General features: G+C 38.4%; 1 protein-coding gene, 1 long non-coding RNA gene and 1 pseudogene across 4 annotated transcripts; all 3 read right to left on the bottom strand.

The window, feature by feature from the left end:
- Positions 1 to 280: 280 nt before the first annotated feature.
- Positions 281 to 4,561, bottom strand: LOC104454591 (serine carboxypeptidase-like 40). Of its 2 annotated transcripts, none has more exons than XM_018859604.2 (7): positions 4,080 to 4,561; positions 3,618 to 3,725; positions 3,260 to 3,534; positions 1,395 to 1,655; positions 1,035 to 1,246; positions 756 to 845; positions 281 to 634 (listed from the first exon to the last, which is right to left on the bottom strand). In XM_018859604.2, exons 1-7 carry the CDS (start codon positions 4,471 to 4,473, stop codon positions 598 to 600), a joined length of 1,377 nt encoding a protein of 458 aa, XP_018715149.2. In that variant the 5' UTR covers positions 4,474 to 4,561; the 3' UTR covers positions 281 to 597. The 2 variants fall into 2 exon arrangements, with proteins under 2 accessions (XP_018715149.2, XP_010067796.2); XM_010069494.3 differs by having other exon boundaries at positions 343 to 634; positions 740 to 845.
- Positions 4,562 to 14,860: 10,299 nt separating this feature from the next.
- Positions 14,861 to 17,614, bottom strand: LOC108954126. Of its 2 annotated transcripts, XR_005553237.1 has the most exons (3): positions 17,420 to 17,614; positions 15,199 to 16,531; positions 14,861 to 15,114 (listed from the first exon to the last, which is right to left on the bottom strand). It is a non-coding gene; the product is annotated as an uncharacterized LOC108954126 (long non-coding RNA). The 2 variants fall into 2 exon arrangements; XR_005553236.1 differs by lacking the exon at positions 17,420 to 17,614 and having other exon boundaries at positions 15,199 to 17,408.
- Positions 17,615 to 21,738: 4,124 nt separating this feature from the next.
- On the bottom strand, positions 21,739 to 25,328 carry LOC104455952 (annotated as a pseudogene).
- Between the last annotated feature and the right edge of the window lie 1,232 nt (positions 25,329 to 26,560).

Genomic DNA, 26,560 nt, shown 5'->3' with positions numbered 1-26,560 from the left:
AGGTTTAAGACTTTTTGGTCAATTTTTCCCACCTAGGTATGTAAATTCAGTGGTTAACTTTATTTGAGAAAGGACACTTGGAATCCAGATCAATTTCTTAGGAAAATCTGATCTCTAATCACCAGTTACCTATTGCGCGACGGAAAATATTGATATCCCTCTTAATTTTTCAGATCAAGATTAGCACGCAGTTGCTCCAACAAGTCTACTGCGGAAGAACCTTAATTATATTGTACATAGATACGTGAGCTCTAATGTACACTTTGAAACCCTCGGGGTACGGCGGAAAAAAAGAGGTTTAACACCACACCCGTCCAGTCCAACTATCTTCAAAAGAAGGGAAAGGGGAAAATGAATTCGTAACTATCCAAATCGATTAATTTCTTGGAAGGACAAAGAGTCAAATTCCCAAATGGTAATCGACAGAAAGGGCAATAGAACAAGTAAAAGCAATCGATCGTCTTCATGAATTGGGTCTATGCTATTGCTGTTGAGATGGGAGTGAAGAGCCAGAAAGGAAGTGAGAGACGAGAGAGAGGGCTCTCCTGGGCTGGTAACTTGGCACTTGATGCCCCGCCCCTCGCACCGTCACGAACGTCAGATCTCCCTCGTACACTTGCACATATCCCCCCACCTACGCATCCCATATATAAAATGACATTAACAACGCATTCTTCAGACGAAATGTATTTATCGATATCGATTTCTCTATCGTTGATGGGAAATGTCAGCCACCCACCTCTCCCCCGACGTACCATGGACGCCATGGACGTTTTGTCGGGAGGCCCATCTTATGAAGAGATTTCTTGGTCGAAGTCACCGGCACGACCCCATCCGTGTCCCCACTGCATTTCCGAATCATTTGATTAGTGTATCGATCCAAAAGCTACGTACCATGTACCTAAATTGATGCATTCACCCAAATCCACATACTATACTCAATTTCAATCGATGTCACCATGATTACTTCGATTTCCCTATCATTACCTCTTATGTGAGAAAAAGAAAATTTGTGCACAACAAAATTTTTCCACCTGAAGACCCAGACGCGAAGTCCATGGGAGAGGAGTTCGTGGAGGAGAGGGAGGATGGTGTGAGGGCTGTCTCCCCATTTCTGGATCACGTCGCTGCATGGTTCCCAGTCGAACTTGAGTTTGGTCACGTTCGCATGAAGCTTCTCCTGCACATCTGCTCTGTTCATGTACGCATGAACGTAGTCCTCGCTGCATGGGTCGAACTTCATCATCTGCAAAACCAAAACGAAAAAAAAAAGGGCAAGAACTATGTAATAAATAATTTGATCATAGGTGATAATTGAATAGCGCGCGTTTACCCCCAAACGTTGTTCATATATAAAGCCTATCAAAACAATTAGACTTCAAACTGCAACTCACGGACGCCTTCCTGGGGATCGAAGTGAGATTGGAGGAAGAGCACAAGGGTGCGTAGATGTTGTACATGTCGAGGGACGACACATCGTCGTCCGCATCATCGGCCGCCGAAATGCACCGGCTCGACTGGGCGCTGGCATTTGCGGAGAAGTTGCAGTACTTCTGAATCTTGCTCCATGTTTCGTCCGATATCAACGCATGCGTTACTAAATAGTCGTACATTCCTCTTAGATCCGCCTCGTCGTCGATCACAGCGTTTCCAATCTGCATAACCAGTCAATTAAAGTCCATAACCAGTCAATTAAAGTCCACATGCATCCTATCCAATCTATTCTTTCTATTTTATTGTGTAACATCCATACTCTTTTTGAGTATGTGTATACTAATTATAAATTTTGTGAAACCACTACCAACCATTCTAAAAACTTAAGCTAATAGATACGGGGATACCACATGAATATAAGAAGCACAACATAAATATAAAAAGCAGTTAGGACTCATTGTTAAGCGATGTGAGACAATACTTCAACACAACTTCTCACAAGCAAGCTAAATTATGAGCAACATGTAAATTTTTTACCACGGCACATGGAATTTGACTAATGAGAGTATACGCACATTCACAAGAATGATAGCATTGACTTTGATACCATGTTAGAAAGTCCAATCTAAAAACTTAAACTTTTAAAATAATTAGCAATTTTCCCTCAAAACACTACATGGTATCAAATCAAAAGGTCTTTAATTCAAATCTTTTCATTCCCATATTACCTCCCCAATTGCATATTTCCATGTCTTAACTTTCATCTAATAACTTAAACTTTTAAAACGTTGGTAGTGATTTCACAAAATCTCATATCATATGACTGGCTATTCTAAAAATTTAAGTTGATAGGTAGAGAGAAATCACATAAATATAAAAAGTGCCACATAAATATAAATAGAATTTAGGATTCATTGTCAAGCGATGGCGGACAATAATTCAACACTAATAATTAAGATCATGAGGCAATGGACCAAGCGGCCGAGAGGACAAATCAGGGTCCATTCCATTAATCACCTATCTCTATATTAGATAAATGGACAGACAACATTCAATCGATGCCGCTTTCATCTTTGTCTTATCTTTGTAGCAAGACCTACTAATACACATGACGTATTTATCATCTACCTAGTTAAACAATAACAGCAAATTCGCAGCATCGATCGGTACCACAATCTTTCTCTGTGAAGTTGACATCAACATGCCCCTTCTCATATCGCATGGTTGTTGATTAGCGGACCACCATCGGCAGATGGATCAATGAATGAGCATCATTGGCAAGCAACTCCAATCATGGAGACCACAACCAAAGGCGTCTTTCTTGTTTTACTCAATCTGACAGCTAAAAAGATGTGACAGACCATTATTGATTTATTGATAGGGCCAACTTATAATTTGCTGCCATCACTTAATAAACGGACTTCCTGAACCAATTTTAGTGTATATCTAGCACTATTGAAAGATATTTTCGTCAGCACCAAAGCTTTCCGATTGTGTAACCTACCTTCTATGTTCAAATGATAAGACATGAATGCGTCAAAAGCTAGTGGACGAGGATCATGTGCATTTCTTTAAGCGAATGGATGTAGAATATTTGCATTTCCTTTCTCCTGTCAATTACACGGTCCTTCACATATTGTTATATGACAATGTCAAACTTTTCAAGCAAAGTACTTCTCGCATAAAGTGATTTGGCGTTCTATACAAAATTGAGAAAAAATTCTCATTTAAATTCGACAATTTTATGAACTCAGAATGACAATGTGTTGTGTGATATAATTGTGTAACATGGGATAATTTTCTTAGAGGGGGAGAGAGATCTTACAATAATGCCTTTGAGATTAATAACGGTCCGGTTTGCCTCCTTGTTGTGGTGGAGGATGTCGTGAGCAAGCTGAGGTACATAATGACCCGCGTAGCTCTCACCAGATAGATAAAGATCCCTGTTCTTGTATTCGGGAAATCTCTCAAGCCAATTTAGAATAAACACATAGTTATCTTCTGCCGTTTTCCGATCTCCATTGGTGCTATAATCGGACGTAGTGTTTGAATACGAGAAACCGACACCGGCCGGAGATTCTAGAAATAACACATTCGCAGCTGCCACATGATAACAATGGTAATAGTAAGTCAAATATTTGGTAGTTACTTGAATCAGACAATATATGATCGTTGTGCAATACCAATATTCCACGCAAATTTGTTTCGATAAAGAGTTTTGCCATCACTGTGGACTCGAAATGGCCCGAGTTCTTGCATCGCTCCATAGGCAAGGGATGAGCAACCGGGACCTGAGATTAGAGCATGAAATTCCCGATCTTAATATAGCAGACATCGTGCAACCATCCCGAGAAGATGGCACATGATATGTCATGACTCATATATATCCCTATAAAGATATGTTGACTATGAAGAAGGCATTCTTCCAAGATAGATATGAAAGATAAAATATAGAGTTAAGATCTTTTGCTTCGTTGGCCAATATTAGATACGTTGACCTTGCGGGGAGGGAGATATTTTCATAGAGATGCTTAAATAATGGACGATATATACTTTACTGAGAGTGAAGCGAACTTGACGTTATTTCTTAAACTTGGCAATGCATTAGAGATATTGCAAATGCGAGGGCCAAGAACACATAATACCTCCATTAAGCCATAGAAGAAGAGGAAGAGAATCTTTATCACGCAGCGCTTCGACAAAGTAGTAGAAAAATGCTCGACCCGCCAATTTATCAACTGTGACATAACCACCATAGTGATTGAACTCAACTGGCGGTTGTCCAGGCAATCTCCAGATCTTGTCTTTCCCTTTCAGTCCCTTTTGAGAATGCAGCCTAGAATTGGGTTCTTCCTTTAATCCATGGCCATCAATCGCATGAAAATGCCTCTTGTCGACCCCAATATTCTGGAACTTTGCTTTGTGGAGAGAACCTAGAATTTCTCCTTGCTTCTTTCCATGGATTTGAACAATAGACGTCGAGAGAAGTAGAGAAAAAAGTAGAAGACAAGAGTTGTGTTCTTTAGGGTTCTTCCCCATTCTCTCCACTCTCCTATCTCTTTGAGCCACTTGAGAGGGAGGGAGAGAGACAGAGAGAGAGAGAGAGAAAGAGAGAGTACAAAGAGGCGTTTAGTGGTGGTTTATTGAGATGAAATCCAAGTAGCTGTGTTCATGTATACAAGTCTATTGATGGAAAGTTTCAACGACCAGAGGGGGCTTGACAAAACTTACGCAATAATTCATGCAATTGAATATATTTTATATCATCCCAACCATGTTTTAGCATGTGATTGCAGTGTAGTTCGTGTTTGGTTATTTGGAAACACATGCCGCTTTTTCTGCTCTTTAATAATGGATAGCAATGCAAGACAAACAAACCATACGAAGTGGCATACGACTAAATATGGATAACGTGGCTCACCTTGGATCTTGGATCTAGAAGCTATACCAATTGTCTAATATTGGGCAATAAAGTAAGTAAGTGATCGTATTTCCAAGTGATCTAGTCTTGCTACTTTTCTTCAAGAAGTATCCCCATTCCTTATATATCCGTTTCTTATGAAGCAACGTATGCATAGGAACATCAATAACTAACAAAGATTATATATATAATATAGGCATATACCTTTTTAATAATTTTTCTATATATCATGTTCACCAATTTTGACTGAAAATCGCTAAAATGGATGCCAAACATCCTACATGACACACTTGGCAATGACGCTAACTTGGACAATCTTTGCAATACTATTTTTTAAAGAAATTCTACGATTTCTTTTTCTTTTTCTTTTCTTTCTTTTTTCTTTTTTCCTATTTCCCTCCTCCGATCATTAAGGCCTCAATGATGGTCAATGGAATTCGTTAGCCACAGACAAGGGACAGTAAGGGCATTGTAGCCCCTGCCTCTAGCTAGTTGCCAAGGCCCTGGCAACCAGTGAGGGGAAATAGGAATTAAAAAATAAAAAATAAAGGAACAAAAATTGAGAAAATTTATTAAAAATTTCAAAAATCATTTATGTCAATTATTTTTGGTCAAAATTGGTCAAAATGACTACTTTGGAAAGTTATCAAAAGGTTTAGGACTAAGTTGGCAAAACTGCAATTTTTAGGATTGAATTGGCTATTATACAATAATTAAGAATTTTTTGGACAATTTTCCCGATTTCATTTGAAATAAATACAAACTTTCACAAATTCATTTACTTGCTACTTGTATCATCGAAATTGAATCGTCAATGAAATACGTTTTGAATATATGTGGGTCGATGGGTGAATCAACAAAAAATATGAAGGGTCCTTTGCTTATTTTTAATGGGAAAGAAAATGACAAGAAATTTAAAGATATGAAAATAGGAGGCAATTGTGACTAGCCATTTAAATTGCAAAAAAGTAAAAATAAATACAAATTTGCAAAAGAAAGTTGAATTCTATGATCGATTGGGGAGTTTTTACAAAGTATGATGTGACTATTTAAAGTCTATAATTAATAGTTACAAATGGCGATTTCTGAATTTAAGGAGATAACTTATGTTGACACCTAAATTTTGGCAACCCGTTTAGTCATTTATCGTATTAAAAATTAGGAATTAATTTTATCCCTGAAAAAATAGTTAATCGCATAGTATATAGTTTTAGGCGCATTTATTTTTTATTTGCATTTACGTTGGGCCAGTGAAAAATTGGTTCAAATTAATGGTTCAGGACTTTAATTTGGTGAATTGGACTAAACCCACGAAAGAAGTAAATCGGCCCAAGCCCGTGTCCTTGGAAAGATTTTACGGATTTATTTTTGCGAGATTTCAAATTTTAAAAGAATCCTCTTGCAATCCTAAATCGTATCAAAATCAAATATTACATTTGGAAAAAGGAATTTTCGTGGATACGGATTTGGAAAAATTAAAACCCTAACTTGTGGCCTATAAATAGATTAGATTCGTAGGGTTTGGAGGAGGTCACACATATTGATACACACGGCCACATGTAGGGATATACGTGAGAAAAGAGAGAGGTAAGAACGCGAGTTCTCTTGGCCAAGTTTTGTCCGAGACCCACGTCGTCACTGCCCCCACGCTCTCATCATCCGTGACAACTTGTCGACGAGCCACAAGCCTTGCCGTGCTGAGCTCGCTGTCTTCAACCTTGACGATGATGCTGCTCTAGTTTAGCCGCGTTGACGACGAAGTTATTGTTCATTCCACAATAACCCTAAGTTGCTGATCTCACTGCCCGCATCACCTGTGCCGCACCACTTGTCCTCAGGAATCAACGAAATCCCATCTTCATCATGCCTTTTCTTCTTCGACAAGATCAACACGCGTAAAGAAGACAGAAGGAGCCATTACACGAGATAAAGTCCTCATATTCAGAGGTCAATAGTCAACAAAGATGAGGGCCGCACAATTGATACATCCATGCAATTGAGGGGGAGACGTTCGTTGAATAGACTGCATTTTATTTATATCATATAGTTTAAGTCATATTGTCATGCCATATCATTACATGTTAGATTAGTAACATTGCATTACATGTAGATTATATTCTCATTAAGAAAAGCGAAAAAAAAAATTTGAGTGATGGCGTGTTAATTAGAAATCATATCTAGGATTGATGATGTCAATTCTGATTTAACACTGCAGATGCTTTCGTTTCTATGAGTTAAGTCCTGCAATTTATTCATTGATTTATCTGGGTGTTAAATTGGTGGTTTGCGCATCCGCATGGTCATCTCACATGTTAGGAAAATAGATTTAAAATCAATTCAAGCTGCCTGCAAAAACATTTTTGAAATTAAAAGAATGGTACCGAAATGGCATTAGAGAAATCTAGTGTAACCAAGTCCCCGTACCCATAATCTTTTATTCGTAGGAGTAAAGCAAATCTCCCATTACTTTACTTTACTTGGGTTTCTAATCGACCCACCAAAAATAGATTAGTGGCGACTTCTAATTAAAAAATGCATATTAAGAACTTGAACCGAAAGTCGTAAATTGGTATGGGCTTAGGAGAGCCCGAGTTAAGTCTAGGCTTAACAATCTATTAGCCAAATTCTAGGTGGTTCACACCCGAAAATTTTGGTCGCGACAGCTTCCTAATCTTATCTTGAAAAAAAAAAATAACCTTCTAATCCTATCTATGGTTATAAGAAGTTACAATAATACTCATCCACAAGAAATTACAAATTTGAAGCTATCACTACATGGCAGTTTTACCCCTAGAAAATAGATGTTTGTTGTTGATAACTTCCTTATCGAGTTGATGATGCTCTTCAAATTGTCCACTGTTCTTTTCATTGAGTTGTTCACTAGACTCTTCTGCCATCACCTAAGTTTGTCACTTTTCCCTTATAATCAAAATTTGATCACTTTTGGCATCAACTTTTGCCCTTTTAAAAAGAATGGAATGATTCATCACTCATTCGATTCTTTAAATAAAATAATCAAGAGTCATTGTGCCCCCTTGTTATCGGCAAATTTTATTTTTCCTTACCGAATTGTCTCTTCATGGTGGCCAACTTATGAGTATTTGTATTTGTTGACACCTAAATTTTACCATTTTATTTAGAATATAATAGCATACAAAATTAGGAATTAATCGCTAAAAAAAAAAACAGAGAGAGAAGGAAGTAAAGAGTAAACTAAATAACTTTTATTAAAATGCATCGTGTATGTTTTCATTAAAATCCATAACACGTAGATATTAGGAGCATTTACATAACTATCACTAATTATTAAATCTAAATGTAAAAAAAAAAACAAAAAACAAAAAAAGAGCGGACCGGGCTTGGTCCAGTCCTTCTCTTTTCTCCTCTCCTTTGTATGTCTTTTCGCTTGGGCCAAGCCCAGCCCGCGTGCTAGTCTTCTTCCTCCTCATGCCGGTCACGCTCCGCAAAAAAGAGGAGTGCAGGTTAGAGAGAGGAAACAGATGGCGGCAGATGGCAGCACGATCCGTGGGTCAGGGCCAGACCAACTAGCTAGCTAGTGATGGCAGAATCCATGCACACAGGCCGATGCCCTCAAAAGAGGATGGAAAAGGGGGAGGTCTTGGGAGGGAGACCTGGACGGGGGTGGAGGAGCTGGAGAGAGTTTCTAAGCAAATGAGAGGGAGCTAGAGAGAGTGAAATCGAGAGAGTGTCGCTGTCGCTTGAGGTTCGCTCGTGGCTCGCTATCCGAACTGGTAAGTCCTTTGAACCATGGGTGCTCCATTTTGAGAGGTGTCGGGCTGGAGCTCACGGTGATAAGTTCGCACGAGTTTCAATCTCGTTGATCCTCCGTTGACTCTATTGCATGTTAGGCTATGCTTTGTGTGTTTGAGTCTTGATCGAGTCAAAATGTGTAGTGCCTACTGGTACTAGGCGTTCGATAAAATGCCTGAGTAAGGGCGTGTTTGGTAACGTTTCTGTTCAAAAATTGTTCTAGGGAACAAAAATAAAATAAAAATAAAAACTATTTCTATTCCGGGTAACAGTTTTTGAACAAAAGAACGCGTTTGGTAAGTGTAAAAAATTTCTGTTCTTGAAATAAATAAAAAAGAACAGAAATACGTTTGGTAACTGCACTCAATTTCTGTTCCTAGAATAGAAAAGGAATATAATCATGTTTGGTAACTTTTATGTTCCAAATTTTTCAAAAAATGCTCTTTTTTTTGGGGGAAATTTCAAATAATGACCCAAAGTGAGTCTATTTTCTCAAATAAGGACCCAAAGTAGCCATTGTCCCAAATAAGGGCCCGAAGTGGCTAACAACTCTCAAATAAGGACCCAAACCAGCCAAGCGGTAAGCGTGTGACATTTCCGGTGGCTGAAATATGGGCAATTTTATCCACAAAAAAAAAAATAGATAGAAATTAACAAACCCTAAAGACAAAACCCCCCAACTCTTCACGTTCTTTTGACCTAAAAAAAAAAACTCTTTATGTTCTCAAGTATTTCTTCTTTTGCTCTTCATCTTCTCCGTTCTTTGTCATCTCTCGCTTGGAGCATCAAAATTTTCTGTTAATGGAACACAAATTGAAACACAACAAGAAACCCCTAACTTCGTTTCTTCACATCTTCTTTTGTTTTCTTTTTTTCGTTTCTTTCCAACGAATAAGACAAATTTTGAGTAAAGCCACATTTTCGTTATTAAGACACTCGTGTGTAACACGAGGGCCTCAATTCTTCATTATCTTTTCCTAGGTTCGCCATACACTTTGATTCACACTCCCGTTCAACCGAGGTCAGTTTCGTTCAAATTGGTGCAATCGATCCTTCATTCATCAAAGTGGTTGTAACTTGTTGAAGCAACATGTAGACAAGTCGTTGGCATTGGTGGAATATCACATAGATGGTAGCGAGGATGGTGATGGTAGGAGGAATTCTTTTTTTCTTTTTTTATGGTGTTCTTTTTGCTTGTTTTGTCGGATTTCTGAGTTAATGTCTCTTTTGTGCCAAAAATAATGCATGTGAGTTGTGTCCAAACGAGAGGGGACAAAGAACGTAAAAGATGAAGAACAGAAGAAAAATAATGTAAAGAGTTTGGGGGTTTGTTTTTATGGATTGTCAATTTCTATCTATATTTTTTTGGGACAAAATAGCCCATATTCTGGACATCAGAAATGTCACATGCTCGCTGACCGGCAGGTTCAGGTCCTTATTTGAGACTTGTTAGCCATTTCGGGTCTTTATTTGAAACAACGGTCACTTCGGATCCTTATTTGAGAAAGTAAACTCACTTTGGGTCATTATTTAAGATTTTCCCTTTTTTTCTAATGAAGTTTAAACTTCATATTGAATTCTCATTCTCATGAAATGCTCATTAATTTAATTTGGTTAAAGTTACAAACACCTATTGAGATTTAATTTGGTTAACTTAATGGTGTGAAAGTTTGGTGTCTTCAGATTTGATGTGATCTGTTGTTATTGATGCATCGGTTATTATGGAGGCCTTCATGAGGTTGCGATTGTGATTAGCACATTCAAAGTGAAGATGTATATGACAGATCTTGATTTAAAAAGCCTCCACAAAAGAAAGTTAACAGGTTCACTGTCACAACCCGAACCCCGGGTACATGCACATCCCTCAATGGTCAATTTAAAATTCGCAACATCCCAAGAATTGTTGCCGACCCATTCATTATTTTGCACATGCGGAAACGTAAAACAATCTCCATATAACAAAATAGTGGGATAGAAACGTAGGATATTATTTTTCACAAGCCACACCTACAACATCATAGTATTTATACATATAAACCAGTTTAACACCCCAAGGTCTGATACAAAAAGTGAAGTTGTTCAATTACCCACTAACTAAGCTTCTATCTATAAGACTGGGGTTTACTACTACAATACCATACTTCTCGATTTCTCAGAGGTGAGCTGTCACCCTACATCCAATCTTATTATTCTTTTACTGCGACTGACTGTACACGACCCGGCCTTCCTCAATGTAGGGACCTGAAAAATGTTAGCCCACTAAGGGGTAAGATCACATCTCAGCGAGTAAATCCCCTAATTCCAAATTAGGCGAAGGGTACATCCTGCATGCAATCTAATCACGTTTCTCATACTTTCTTAATACTAGTACATTCCTGCACGTTAGTGTCAATCAAATCATACATGAGATATCGAGATCATATATCATCAGAATACTTTTAACATGTACATATGTAAGGACATAAATGTCACATAATTACATAGGCCCCCAATTACCAGACTAAACCGTTATGGCATGTCCCATACCGCACTACACAATTCCGTCTTTTAATTAGGCCCATCACTTTCACCCATTCATGTGTCACAAATGATTTCAATGTTCAGATAATAGTCTTCCGGCATAATCGGGCATCGCCTCGCACCGTCGAGCGCGGCATCGTCTACATCTAGATGGCATTCCATATAAGAGCATCGGTCCAGCCTCCACTGCGACCGGCATCCGTTGACGTGGGGCATTCCCGAAGGAGCATCGGCCCAGCATCCACTGCGACCGACATCTGTTGACGTGGGGCATTCCCAAAAGAGCATCGGGCCCTAAAGGCTTGTGACGGCATTTCATATCATTCATACATTTATTCAACTTCAGCCCAGGATACCGTGCATTGCACTCAAATACCTCAATTAAAATTATGATCCCGACCTATTTTCTTCATATTAGAAATGCATGGTAAAATAATCGTGTGTGGGGACATGGTCAGATCAAACCAGAAAATTTGTGTCATCTCTTTTAAAATCTCACAGTTTGGTACAGTATTTAAAAACACTTTCGGCGTCCAAAACCTGACACCCGGTATTTTATAATTAAATACCAACAGTTTTCAATCACCATACAATAGCACAAAACATCACATAATTCATGCGAATACCCATGCCTTTACACATCCATTCACTTCATAAAATCAATACACATGAAATTAGACCACTTTTCATTCTCAGGTGAATAGTGCACGTCAACAATGCGCGTGAACAGTGAAATTTCAGAGTTCAATAACTAATAAATTAAATCCGCAAGTCATTAAAACACTAATTAAAGCAAGCAAAGCATCAAGAACCATCATCAAACTAAAATCAGTTCTAATTTACAGAAACCGAGCCTTCGCGCGTCTCCAAATTTAAATCCAAAAACCTAACCAATCGAGCTCGGAAAATTCCCAAATTCGAATATGTTGTAAAGGACATGTAAAAAAACATTTTTCATGAAGACACCAAGATCCATATCCCTCTGGATTCGGCCCAGAAATTATCTCTATCCAGCACAAAAATTGGGTCCAGTTCCAGAGAACCTAACTCATCAAAATCGGTTTTTTTTTGTCGAAATCTAGTCCGTTTGATTTGAAATTCAAGTATGTTAAACTAAAAATTATAACGAACAACTTTCATGAAGAAACCGATTGGAAATTCGATCTCGAAAGGTCAGTAACAACCCTCTGAATCATAACAGGTCAGGAGTTACAAAACTGTCCAAATTACTGTTCCGAGGATGACGTCACTAAAATCGTCATCTTTTTAATTTCTAAAAATTCTAAGAAAAATATATGTTACTATTTAGGATGTCCCAAACTTTTCTTTAGAATAAAATTCCTTCAAAATCCCAACACACAGTTGTCTACGAAATTAGCAAAACACACGTCCTGAAAACTGTTTTAGAAATCAGCTACTGTTCTACTCTGAATCTTCTTCCACGACATTTATCTTGCTCTCTAAACCCTATCTAAGCTTTTTTATGGCTATCATAACATCCCTAACCAACATCCATCCATATCTAACGTCATCTACATATTTTTAACTTGTATGAATTCCTAATAGAGGTACTCAACCCCTAGTCCAGATTTAGAAGACAACTCACCACCAAAACTAATGGCGATCCTCACTTGTGGCCGGACGGCAACACAAGGACAGCCCTTGAGGTTTTTGACGATGATTTGGACCCGGCACAACGGCTAGAGGTGTCGTTGAGCGACCACCACAACAGCACACAAAGTCTCGGATTTTCTTGAGGAGGGAAGAACGCTCGAGACCTTGCTGTTCGGTCGCTGCTTTGTCGTCCAAGGGGGAGCTGAAATGGAAGTTGCACGTTCAAGGGAAGAGAAAACAACAGCTTGTACGTTGAAAGAGATAAGGGAGAAGAATAAAATAAGAGGAATAAAGGGAAAGATGGAAGTTGTCGTGTAAAATACAACAGACAGACTTCCATGCGTGAGAAAAGAGTGGGGAAGGAGAGTGGAAATTGCTTGAAAGTTTCACTGAAGTTTCCTTTAGCTTTTGGCCTAGTTTTCCATGGAAATTTTGGCCGCCTATCACTATCATAGGCCCCACAAAGTTTTCCAACGTTGTCTCTTCTAATTGAGATGAAAGAAAATGTTGGAATCCATATAAACTGCTGAATCCGAATTTTGAAGTGATTCTCGTAGCTTTTTTCCCATGAAGATTGAGTTCATTTCCCTATCAAGTGGTCTCTCCATCTTTTCCAAGTCCATCTCCATTAAATATCAAGGAAATTGAGGTGAAATTGTAGGAGAGAGAGATTCCTACGAATTTCCTTTTGAGGAGACTTCTCTTCTTTCTTTCTTTAATTACTAATTTAACATCTAATTCAATAGGGTCAAGTCCCTTAGTAACAACTTATAATACCTCTTAAATTGCTTCACATTAAAGGCCTTAAAATCCTACTTAAAATGTGGCAATTTCCTTGCTCTTTTAATTTGCTGATCTTGCACATTTCATGAACAATTCCCATCATCAATAAATTTTGAGAAGATGCAACAATGTCCTTGGGATGAATTGTGACACGTGACAATTCTTAATTTCTGTAATCAACATCATTTCATTGATTAATTTCAGTCAAAATGTAATTTTAGCGCAACTTAAATTATCGGTTAGTTTTTGGGAACTTTTGGTGCAATGACCTGTGGTCGATTATTCCCGAGCCACAATGTACATCTTCAACGCATTGACGATTCTCGATTATCGTGAAAAATCTCGAGGTTTCAATTACGAGCACAGGGTACCAAAATAATAGAAAAATCGGTTTAGTGCCGATTGACGAGAAATTTGTAATTAGTTGGAATCACCCAAGCCTAATTTTATCTCTATCGAATCGACCTACTTCCGATTTCGATAGATTTCGATCTTTGAAATGATCCTTGTAGACTAACACGGTCGAACAGTCGATTCCTGATCGAATTCTCAAGTCTGTTGCATCAAAATCCTTTAATAACTTTCCCAATTAGTCAAGTTATCTCATGAGTGATCAGCTTAGAGAATAGCGCTATAAGAACGTCGACGAAAAGCCCGATTTATTTAATTGAAAACAGAAGCGGAAAATCAGACTATCACAATTACCTCGCATTTTAGCTTATGCATAGCTAGCATCAGTGTAGCCCTCACCGACATACTTAGTTATAGATGCCTACCAATCAACGTAACAGAAGCCAAGAGGACCGGCAGCAATAGATTTCCATTCTTCATCATGCTAGTTACCAAAAAATCATATCAGCTGTACCAACTCCTTAATGAATTTCACAAATCAACAAGATAACAGCTTTACAGATAAGAGTTCTTCAACAATAGATGATAGTTTTCTTATGTATCAGTATCGCAATCTTTCAACTGCAATGTGCCAACTCAATTTGTTTTTCTTTCAATCAAGTTAAAAAAAACTATCATAAAGTCATTTAACTAATTTAAATGGAAGCTCCCAATGCGGTTCCTACCTAATGTGATAGGGAGCACCTAAGAAAGCCGAAGATGTCAACCAGGAAAGTTACATCTAGTCAAGAAGCCACCCACTGAAAATAACAGCATCCGCAACCTCTTGCAGCAGCCCAATTGCCACACCAAAAGAAGAAGTTCCCTTGCTTTGTACTTGGGTTCCGAACAAAGCCTATCTTTGCTCTTGATGCCACGAAACAATAAGGATTATACGTGATTGAGGACCCCGCAAATCCTTCTGTGTGTGCGGCTGATGGGGAGGCAAGTGCTTTGATATCAGAGTATGGTCATTGTCATACAATGTCAGAGAGTTGGTGATGGAAAATCTGATTCCCCTACACAAAAGAACCATAAGCAAGCGAGCTGTGTTTTTTGCATCATCTAAACCACAATGAGCATGCCCGAGCCAGGTCAAGCCAGCCATCTCAACCGCCTCCTTAAGATTACATCTTAGACCTCCGAAAACTTCCTAGAATGGGACTTTTAGGTTAATCCATCTAGTGAAAGGAAGAGAGAGAAAATGTCAGAATTAAGCATCAAAGAATCCAAGTCTGCATGCTAGTTACATATCATCAACTCACCTGTTGAAGTAAGAAGGCTTTCGAATTTTCTTATAACAACACTCAGATTCCAACATCACCCAACAATCCCAGTTGGACCAGGTAACAACAGCAAAATTTGTGTTCTTTATGCCCTTCTTTTCAAGCCATTTGTCATGACTAAGAAGAGCCTCACTCAGAGTAACACCTCAATCTACCTAGACTCACCCCCGAAAAAAAAAAAGGATTTAAAGGCCGTAATAATGAACATAAAATTGATATGAGAAAGAAGATGCCATAATCCATAAGCATGACTGGAATGAGTGAACTCCCTATGCAGGCATGGGCTGTTTCAGTATTTGTGCATGGCAAGCACCAAAAGACAATTGACTCGCCACTTTGGCATGGTTTTGATGTATCATCAAAACTATACGTAAGGTTCTGCACTACCTACTGAATTTTAGCCTTATCTAATTATCTACAAATCATTCTAGTAACTTGTAATTCTTCAACATCATACATAGCCATCTTTACCCTTTTTCCAACTTCTTATAGCATAAGATATGACTGACAGACGTGCACTGTTAGCCCTTAACACTTTCAGCTCCACTGTCAAGTATTGATTTCATCTAATGTGCTCCTTTACAGATCAATCCACTTCACAAGACCAATAAATGAACTAAATCTATGCTGCATCAGACAACACTCATCAACTTGCACAAGAATCCAGAACTGGCGGCATCCCCCATAACCAGTTCATACTGAATAGATCAATCTTGCTTCCCTCGACATGCAAATGCACATGCTCCAACAGATTACGTGCCAATCATCAGATACCACCTACCATTAGATGCTCTTTTCAGATGTGTAATTTGTAGAACATCCAAGCACTAAGCAGCCAAGGTTATAGCAGATAGAAAACTCTATGTCCTCTTTCCTATATGCACCAGCAGAAATTCTACATGCTTTCGATATATCAAGGGGGAGACAAACAGAAGACGAAGTGGTGAACCCGACTCTTCACTATGTAGCAAAACTAACTCCAAGCTCTTAGAACATTGGTACAAATAGACATGGAGAAAGGCAATGCAATTTCATCCATGATTACAACAATTTGTCTATCACATCATAATCCAATGCATGTTCCCCCATATAAGGCACACATCATAACCTTCCTCTTAATTGCCAGTAGATTTGAAAGTACATAAAAAGCCATCTATAGCCAACTAAAGATAAAAACTATAAATGATTCTCCAAAAGGAAAAATTAGAGGCTCGTAAAAAAGAAGCAACTCACGGTGAGCCATTCATCTACTGGGTAGAGTGAAAACACTGTCACTCTTGACAGGTTCCAAGATCAATCAACAAAAGCCTCCCTATTGAATCAGGACGAAAAGGTCAAACTATGTGGAAAAAGACGACGCCCCTCATGGTCCCGTCTAGCCACACTAGAAAATAGTTTCCCCAGACAAAATGTCACATAATCATAACAAAGAAAATTTCTTCCATGACAAGGAAAAAATATTCAATGCAAAAAAGAAATGAGAATCTTGCACTGCGAGTGGAGGAAAGAGCTGAGTCCGTAACTCACACTAAGATAGTATCCACAAGCTATGTCATTTAATACTAAACATCAATCCTCACAGCTCTCCAAAATTTTGCCTACTTCAATTTCACAAGTATCGCATAAGAGAACGATGACCTTTCCTCGTCCATCTTTAAGACTAATAATAGGAAGCTACAGAAGAAATTAGAAGAACAACCTTTTTTCTTTTGCTAGGTAATTAGGGGGTTAGAAATTCTTGATACTCGCAAAAAGGCCAACGTGGTAGAAAATATGAGCAACGAACAGCAAAAAATCCATCTTTCCCACACAAAGAAAGAAAGAGAAAGAAAATTGAACATGGAATTGAAAAAAGTTTGATGTGTAGCAATGGAAGAATAATCCATGTCCTCATCTATATTTTGAAAGCTGTAGAGCAGCTCAAGCAAGCGTCACTGCTCTGCCGAGCGAGAAGAGCAAATCGAGCGAGCAGCCATCACCCAGATCTGCCGCAGATCTGTCCGAGCAACGCTCGCTCAGGGCTCAAGCACGAGGGCTCGCTCGAGCGAGCGTCTCGCAGATGTGGGCAAGCGCTGGCTCGAGCGAGCTGTCGCACTCGAGCCTCAAGCAGCCGTCGCCCAGATCTGCGAGGGGTGGCTCTCGCCGAAGCCCTCATCAAACGATGAAGGAGGAGCAGCAGCTAGTGAGCGCAGAAACTTACCTCGAACCATAAGCTTCAGCCGGTGAAGGAGTAGCAGCTGTCGGCGTCGGAGAGTCAGCCGAGTGGGAGGCGCCAGATCGCTCAACAGTGGTGAACCTGTGAGAGATGCCGGAAAAGGGAGAACGTCGCTACACAGGGCACGAACGGAAAAGGGGGAGCGTCGCTGCGCAGGGGACGAACGAAAGTGTTTCGTTTTTGTTCTTTTCGGCCCTTCAATAAGTGTTTCTGGAACAGAAAAGTAACTTTTTTTTGTTTCTTTTTTTCGTTTGATTTTGTTAGGAACAAAAAATAGTTTTTAACAAAAACGCAAACAAACACGTTTTTGTTCTTTTTTTGTTCCCAGGAACAAAAAAATATAATTTTTGTTCATAAACAAGAAAAAAGAACATTACCATGTAGGGCCTAAATGGCCAAAGTCCTTGATGTTCAATAATCCAGTTTGATGATCGTTTGCCTTTGTATTGTTGAACTATGTCTGTTGTCATTTTTTTTTTTTTTTGGTATATTTTCTTGTGATTCCATGGCACGTCTACCATCTTTTTGAGCTATCACGGGAAGGACCTCCACCGGAACTACCTTCCCTCTCTGGCGAAGACTGTGATTTAAGGCCGTCCTAGTCGGCATTTCTTCCCTTTTTAGTGTAACCCTATTTGTTTGGTGAAAACCTGGGATCGAAAATGTTAGTTTTGGCATGGTTATTTCCTTTGGTTGTTGTGGTTGCCGAGGCTAGGAGTTGTTGGCCAGAGTTGGGTGCTGTTGGCCGAAGCGATGGTGGAGCGGAGCGGTGTCCGTAAAGGATGGTTTAGTGTCTGGTTATGTGGGATTTTATAAATAAATAAAAAAATGAAGAAAAAAAAAGAATAAGATGAAGTTGCAGAGAAGAAAGGCATCGGGGAGGAAGACAACGCTCGAAGAAGAGAACGTGTAGAGGGGTAGACCAGAGGGGAGGAGAAAACAAAAGGAAAAGTAAGAGAAAAACTGCAGCAAAAGAAAAATATAAAAATAAAAAATAAAAAAGCAAAAAACAAAAGGAGGAAAAGAGTAGGGGTGATTGGTTCCCGGTTCCCAAAATTGCGAACCGTGGACTGAACCGTTTGGTCCTAGGACCGGAACTGGACCGAACCATCAGTTCCGGTCCGGTCCGGTCCGGTCCAACAAAATCAACTCTACTTTTTGCACTAAAAAGTGACTGTCCGGTCCAACAAAATCAGCTCTACTTTTTTGCACTAAAGAGTGACCGACTTTTTTGCACTAAAAAGTGACCGCACTCCGAACCGATCAATCTAATTCGGTTCTCAGGCGATTCAACGAAACTAATCACACATGTTCCCACGTGCAAAATATTCAAATTTCACTTGTGTGAAATGCATGAAGTGTGAATCACACTTCACTTTAACCATAAAGGCCATGAACAATTTGGCTAAAAGGTTGGACTTGGCTTAAATTGTAATCCGATAAACAAGTAACATGGGGACATTTTAATCACTAGAAGTCAAAAAATTGTAATCTTATTCGCTAAAGAGTATATCATCTAATGTCCTCAAGCAGGCAGAAGAAAACACAAAGCAAGGATCATTCAACCATTCATCACAAAATCCCCAATAAATCAATTAAAAAAGAAAGAGCTCTTACTTTCCCTCTTTCTCTTGATAACTAACTTGTTGGTACCACTCAAGGAAGCTTGGAAACAAAGAACTCAAGTCACAGCCCACGTTACTAACAAGGAGATTTTTTCTATAAATAAAAGAGTAACAAAAATGGTTTTAATGATCTCTTGGCCACATAAGAGGTTCTTACCTCAAATTGCAACTTTGGTTGCAATAAGTTATCATGTTTATATATTTTATTAATTCTATGTATATAAATTATATATTAAAAATTTTAGTTCGTACCTCAAATTGCAATTTTGGTTGCAATAAGTTATCATGTTTATATAAAAAAAAAAAAATTGGGGAAATTCGAAAATTCATTTTTTTTTTAAAACCGAAAAATCCGAAAAAATTCTAAAAAAAAAAAACAATTGAAAATCTTCAAAAAGGTTAAAATTAATCTATTGGGCTATTTTCTCAGGGAGGGATGGAGTGGGGACGCTTAAGTTTCGGGAGTGGGTTTCGACTCCCACGCCCTACAAGAGGCAGGGCAAAAGTCGAGTAGGAATAGAGTAGTACTGACAAAAAAAAAAAAATCTTTCTTCTAGTGGTCCACTTTCCTTTTCTTCAATGATTTTGATTTTTACCAAACTCTCCTACTATTTTCTTTTTGGTATTAATATGTAAATGTCATTTATCAAATGAAGTGTAGAGGCTTAAAAGCATCCCCCAACATTACAAACACAACTAATTATGCAAGAATATAGGGGTACGAAATCTCAACATAATTGCCAACAAAATATTTACCTAGGAGGGTTAACAATTATGAAAAAAATGAAGCCTTACCTCTTACAATTTTACGTATCCATCCATGTAGATGACTTCATCCCCAAATAACCAACGTTTGGGTTCAATCGCTTCCTCGGCAAGTTATCAATGCTCTTCAAGTTGTCCACTTTTCTTTTCTTTGATGATTTTTCTTTTACCAAATTCTACTACTATATTTTTTTTTTTTTGTATAAATATGTAAATGTCATTTATCAGATGAAGAACAAAGGCTCAAAAGCGTCCACATACATTACAAACACAGCTAATTATGCGAGAATATGGTGATAGGGAGCTTCCATGTAGTTGCCAGCAAAATATTTGCTTGGAATGGTCTACAATTATTGAAAAATGAAGCCCATACAATTATATTTGCATCTCAATTGACTCATTTGTCAATTAACTACTAAGTCTGTCACTGGTCTATTATAACCAAAAGTCGGTCATTTGTTGGTGCCAGCACTACTCTATCAACTTTCACTTTATAGCATATACTACTAGTAACTTTGACATAGGTTGTAATTATTTCATTTTGTAACAGCCAAATAAAGAATTCTAGATTCATTTCAATGAGTTAATTTGCGTAGTTTGTCCGTGGAAGAAACCTATTCAAGAGGAAATCCAGTAAATAAAAAAGGTGAATGCATTTGCTCTCCTCTCCCCCCTCCCCCCAAAAGAAGTCTTGAGCTCAACTTTACATATGATATGATACCGAAGAACCACATTGAAATATTTATATTTGATGGGGAGGCTTGGTGTGAGCACCACAGATTCTTGAATTTTATTTTTGGTGATTAGGCCGATCCTTAACGAAAACGAAAACAAAATATAGCACATTCCATGTACTATTGTCGCTTAGTTGTTGCTTCTTCTTATCCAATTAAAATAAACGCCGTCATGTTTTTTTTTTTTTTTTTGGTAAAGATAAACGCCGCATGTTTAAGCCTTAAAGAACAAACAAGCTCGACTCTTTCTTTGTGTTTCTCTCTCTTCGCCAATTTTCCCTGCTTTCACATTCCTCTCCTCATCAATGTAATTGTTAAAAGAAAAACAATGAAGTTCTTGAATTCCTAAATAACTGAATTATTACATGCACTTGAGGGTCATCGTGCGGTTGACCTCACCCACTCACCATCACTATCCAAACGTAAATTGTCCACACAAAGGTACGACGAGACCACAAGCGCGAAGCCAAAACTTGAACCTAAAATGTGCGATACGTTCTGCCTTCTCAGGGACAGTGGCTTAGTCATGTTTTACAATAAGGGCAACACGTTCTCCATGCCTTCGACCCGGTTGGTCGTGAGCATGAGCACTCCTGGCTTTTGTTTGGCTCAGCATTTGCATGTGGATAACCTCCGTGAGCAGCCCCCATCGACAGGGAGCGGAGGAAATTTTCTCTTACCGGACATTTAGGAAAGCATGGCTAATTCCAAACTTGTAGATTGCCATGTCGGCAAAGCAATAGGCCAATAGGATTACATTAGAATTACACACGGAGGTTTAGCGCTACATTTGACAAAAATGGAAAATTTAGGTTTGAATTGGCATCCATAAAACAGGTTCAAAATTGACCAAATGATTTTCCATAGTTTGGGATTTCATATGTTATATTTGTAATTAGAATTTATTGAGGATCCTCTTCCATTTGGAGTAAAGGTAGAGCTGCATTTGGGAAGAACAAGGAATTGCATTATTAAAGGAAACAACAAGGAAAGGAAAGAGAAAATTACAAAAATAGAAGGTGAAAAAAGAGAGAGAGAGAGAGAGAGAGAGAGAGAGAGAGAGATTTATTTGGTTGGATGAGATATGATCCGGCAAATAAATTACCGAAGAAAGAGAAAGAAAATGGAGAGAAAAGTGAGTCCTTGAGCGCTAATCCATCATCTTCAAGCACTTGAGGGTCTATTTATATGGGAGTAGAGAACCAGCAAGGAAGTGAGAGATGAGAGAGAGAGCTCTCTTGGGCTGATAGCTCGGCACCTGATGCCCCGCACCTCGCACGGTCGCAAACGGCAAATCTCCCTCGTACACTTGCACATACCCTCCGACCTGCATGCGTTAAAGATGGTGCAGCTTACTTTTCGTTCAACAAATCAAGCCAATTGATCCCTCTAGGACGAGGGGGATCCAAGACAAGAATAATTAAAAAAAAAGGGGTTGATGTCGTGAAAACAAATAACCCGCCTCACCTCGCCCCCGAGGAACCAAGGACGCCATGGACTCTTCGTTCGGAGGCTCATCTTGCTAAGAGACCTCTGGGTCGATGTCACCGGCACTCTTCCGTCCGTGTCCCCGCTGCATTTTCAGTCACTCGTTAGTCATACTCCCACTTCAATCACTCATAGAGGATTGCCAAAAGTTGTCAATGACCCAACAGTAACTGCTTCTGGATGCTTCTGGATGACTTTATTCTTATCACGGATCTTTTACTTCCAACATGGACGACGCACGCCCAAAAAAAAAAAAAAATTCCTTTTTGTTATTTACCTAAACAACCAAACACGGAGCCCCTTGGACATGAATTCTTGGAGGAGAGGGAGGACGGTGGAAGGGCTATCCCCCCAGCCATGGATTACTTCGCTGCACGATGCCCAGTCGTGATCGAGCTTCGTCACGTTGGCGTGAAGTGCCTCTTGCACATCTTCTCTGTTCAGGTAAGCATAAACGTAGTGGTCTCCACACGGGTCGAAGTCCATGATCTGGCAAAACAAAACACAACCCGAAAATCTATGACCTAAAGTTTTGCATATTGTCGTTCAGAAGTGCAAAAGTTAGAGTGTAAAAAAGAAGCAAATGAATTTGAGCTCACGTTGGTCTTCTTGGGAAGAGAAGTCAGGTTGACAGAGAAGCACAGAGGGGCGTAGATGTTGTAAACGTCAATAGGAGTAACATCATCATGCGCATCGTTCGTAGCCGAAATGCATTCCCTTGTTCGATTTGTGGCGTGTAATACATTCCTCTCTCCTCCGCCTCATCATTGATTGCTGCGTTTCCAATCTGCATGCGTCAATATAAATCCTCAATTATTTTTCTTATCTATCTACCCATGACCAATTATTTAATCGACATTATGAGTCATGAGGAATGGGTGCGCACTAGATTGGTGCTAGTTGATAATGGTTACATAATAACAAGAGAATTACCTACTAATGTTATTTTCATCGAATCAAACTTTGACCCTAATATCTATTATGTTTCATGGCGCGATTAGTTACACTACAATACCTGCCACAGCGATGACAATGCAGCATCCGCATTATTTATTTATCAAGAGATGCAGCATTTGTACCAAAGGTTCCAATGTGATGTTGACTACAATAAGCACATGCCTAGTTGTTAGTCGAATCCCAATTAGCAAATGGAACAATTGAGTAGCAAGCAGTTAGTAACTCAAATCATGAAAACGACCAAAAACACGTGTTCTACTGATTATAAAGCTAAAAGGATTTTTCCACATCTCGATGAGGTTTTATGGCCAAGACGTGCATGATGACTTCTGGCTTTTAATCATTCATTAGAACGCAAAAAGCCAACACAAAAACGCAGGCAGGCTTAAAGCATTTCCAGGTGTGAATGTTCAGACCTTAGGTGTTTCCTATACTTAAAGGCTATGCAATTCACGAAGACAACTTACTATAATCCCTTTGAGGTTGATAAGAGTCTTGTTTGCCTTCTTGTTGTTGTATAGGATGTTGTGAGCGAGTTGAGGTATGTAATGGCCCGCATAGCTCTCGCCTGAAATGTAAAAATCCCGGTTCTTGTACTCGGGAAACCTCTCCAGCCAATTTAGCAAGAATACATAATTGTCCGCAGCTGTGTTGCTGTCTCCATTCGAGCCGTAGTCTGACGTTGTGTTGGAATAAGAAAAACCGACGCCAGCCGGAGACTCTAGGAATAACACGTTCGCAGCTGTCCTCGTAAAGTAAATAATCGATCCGCTCTATCAGCGAAAAGAAAAGGCGAAATACATTTGAGAACACTACACTGTGTTTTTTAAATACTTTACCAATATTCCATGCAAATTTATTTCTGTAAAGAGTCTTCCCATCACTATAGACTCGGAATGGTCCAAGTTCCTGCATTGCTCCATAGGCGAGGGATGAGCAACCGGGACCTGAAAGAAAAAAGCAATAACAGCTACTTTTATTCACTCAACCGCACCAGAAAATAATCTAAATATGATTTACTATATAATTACTGTATAAATGTGATGACAGAAAGAATGATATAGATGACTCATATGAGCTTGTATGTGTGCGGTACATTAAGAGGAGGACATTGGTATATTAATTGGACCAATTCAATTATGCAATGTTCTATATCACTGTTAATCCATTCGGATTTTAGAATTGATAGGATGAATAAGGTAGATTAGAGAATGGCGAATGGCGAATCACAATGATAACTTAAGTCAATATACTTTAACTATGCCGCACCTAAACATATGAAAGACTATTCGTACTTTTACCAAAAAAAAAAAAAAAAAAAAAAACATATGAAAGACATATGGCAACGCTTGAGCACAAAGCACTTGCTTCATTAAGCTATCAATTAGACAGTTCGAAGTGTTTCAAAATCAATAAAAAGCCAACAACTCTTAGAAACATGTATAGTTCTTGTGACAAAGTTATATTCATTATTTGATGGCAACGTTAAATACTTATATAGATTGGTCAAGTTTAAGTTCAACATAGTATGATGCTCAAACTTGTTGAGGTGTGGTTCATACTTCCCATCGACGGGATAATAACGCCTCTGAGCTACCAAAGAGCTTTTATAATTTGAGCTCATAATTTATTGTTAGTTTGGGCTTAGGCTCATAAATAGCTACTCGATATAATCTCTTTCTCGTATAATCGAGAGATGTAGCAAGATGCTAATTATAGTGGAGTGATCCATTAGATGTAACTTTAGTTTAATGGTGAATCAGGATAGAAACCTTGTGTCTCAATTTCTTTTCTCGATTTCCTTGTGATTGTGTGACAAATCCTAATAAAAGTACGATGCAGTTATATATTTTGGCTATAAAAATGGTGATAAATTCCTAAGTGAAGAGAATAATATATTTGCATTGGAGATCAAGTGAAATTGGAAAAACTAAAACACTCACCTCCATTAAGCCATAGAAGAAGTGGCATCGAGTCCTTATTTTGCCCTGCTTCAGCAAAATAATAATAAAATGCTCGACCGGCCATATCGTTGATAGTGACATAACCACCATGGTGATCGAATTCAATTGGCGGTTGTCCAAGCAACTTTTCGATCCTATCTTTCTCCTTCAATCCTTCTTGATGGTAAATCCTAGAATGGAGATTTTCATGATTGTCTTTCACCTGAAAAAGGCTCTTGTCTATCCCAGACTTACTGTACTTCGCTTTATATAGAGAATCAAGAGCGTCTCCTTGCTTCTTTCCATGGATATGAACAAGCGACGACAAGATACATAAAGAGAAAAGAAGAAGAGATGAACGAGCTTTAGGGTTTCTCTCCATTCTCTATGCTCTCAGCTTCTTCCTCTTTGAGCCACGAGAGAGAGAGAGAGAGAGAGAGAGATGGCAATTAGTGATTGAAGGGGAAAGTCTCCACGACCTAAGTACGCTTGATTAGATTTAGGTAATGACATCCACGCATTCTTCTGACTCTTTTTCAAATTCGATAAATGTTGGTTGATCTTATCATTTTCGGAATCATGTTGTGCCATGAGACTTCCATATAGACAGTGTTTGCTCATATGGAAACAAATGCCGCTTAATATAGAAATACTTTCATTTTATTGAATTGAATCGAGTATAGTATATGATTTGTTACTATATATGGATATCGTGGCTTGGTATTGATGATGTATCTGTAATTACTATATTATTCTACAGCTACCATTTATTACCTTTTTTTCCTTGATAACCATATTTAGTTTTGACATTAAATATCCAGCATTTAATATCATGAGGTGTGTTTGATAACCACTACATACACAAGACTTGATTAATCGGTTTAAGTGAAAAATCACATATTATGTTGAGTAAGAATGACTTACTTAATTAAGTGATGAAACATACAATGGAAAATAAATCATACTAGTTATATTATCAAAACCTTCCGCTCATGCTCATTATTCCATGTTTAGCATGAAAAAAATAAAACTAATTAATTAATTTCATATGTTATCAAATAACTTTTTTTATTTTCATTTTCACTTCCTTTCAGAATTTAATGTTTATTATTTAAAAACTCTTTGAGCCTCTATCAATGTTCATTTATCTCTATCACCAACACCTTAAATATATCATCTTATATATGAAATTACCAACATTTTTTGTGGAGAGTATTACCAAAAAAGAAGTGTTAAACATATTGCAAATGCGTGAATTCAATTGTAAATATGTCTTTTTGTCAATTGAATCCTAAACCTTTCTCCGAGTGGTACTAACATGGACACAAGCTGTCCTACGTGAAGTGCAATGCAGCCCGCACTAAAGTAGATAATTTTTAATAATATTTAAATATTTTTTCAAATTATTTACTTATTCATTTTTTTTCCTTTTCCTTTTCTTTTTTTTTTTTATTTCTATTTCTTCCCTTCCTTCTTCCTTCAATTGGTCGCCGGATGTTGGCAGCTGCCCATCGCTGGTGGTGACTGGTGTTTACCCCAAAACCTTTCAATTTAAGGTTTTTCTTGATAGATAATCATTAAGAATCCGAAGAAAAGTTCCTCAAGTTGTCGGGG

The sequence above is a fragment of the Eucalyptus grandis genome, chromosome 7 (genome assembly GCF_016545825.1).
Source record: "Eucalyptus grandis isolate ANBG69807.140 chromosome 7, ASM1654582v1, whole genome shotgun sequence".
Classification (NCBI taxonomy): Eukaryota; Viridiplantae; Streptophyta; class Magnoliopsida; order Myrtales; family Myrtaceae; genus Eucalyptus; species Eucalyptus grandis.
The sequence above is the reverse complement of the archived record's forward strand: the minus strand, read 5'-3'. Positions and strand labels throughout refer to the sequence as shown.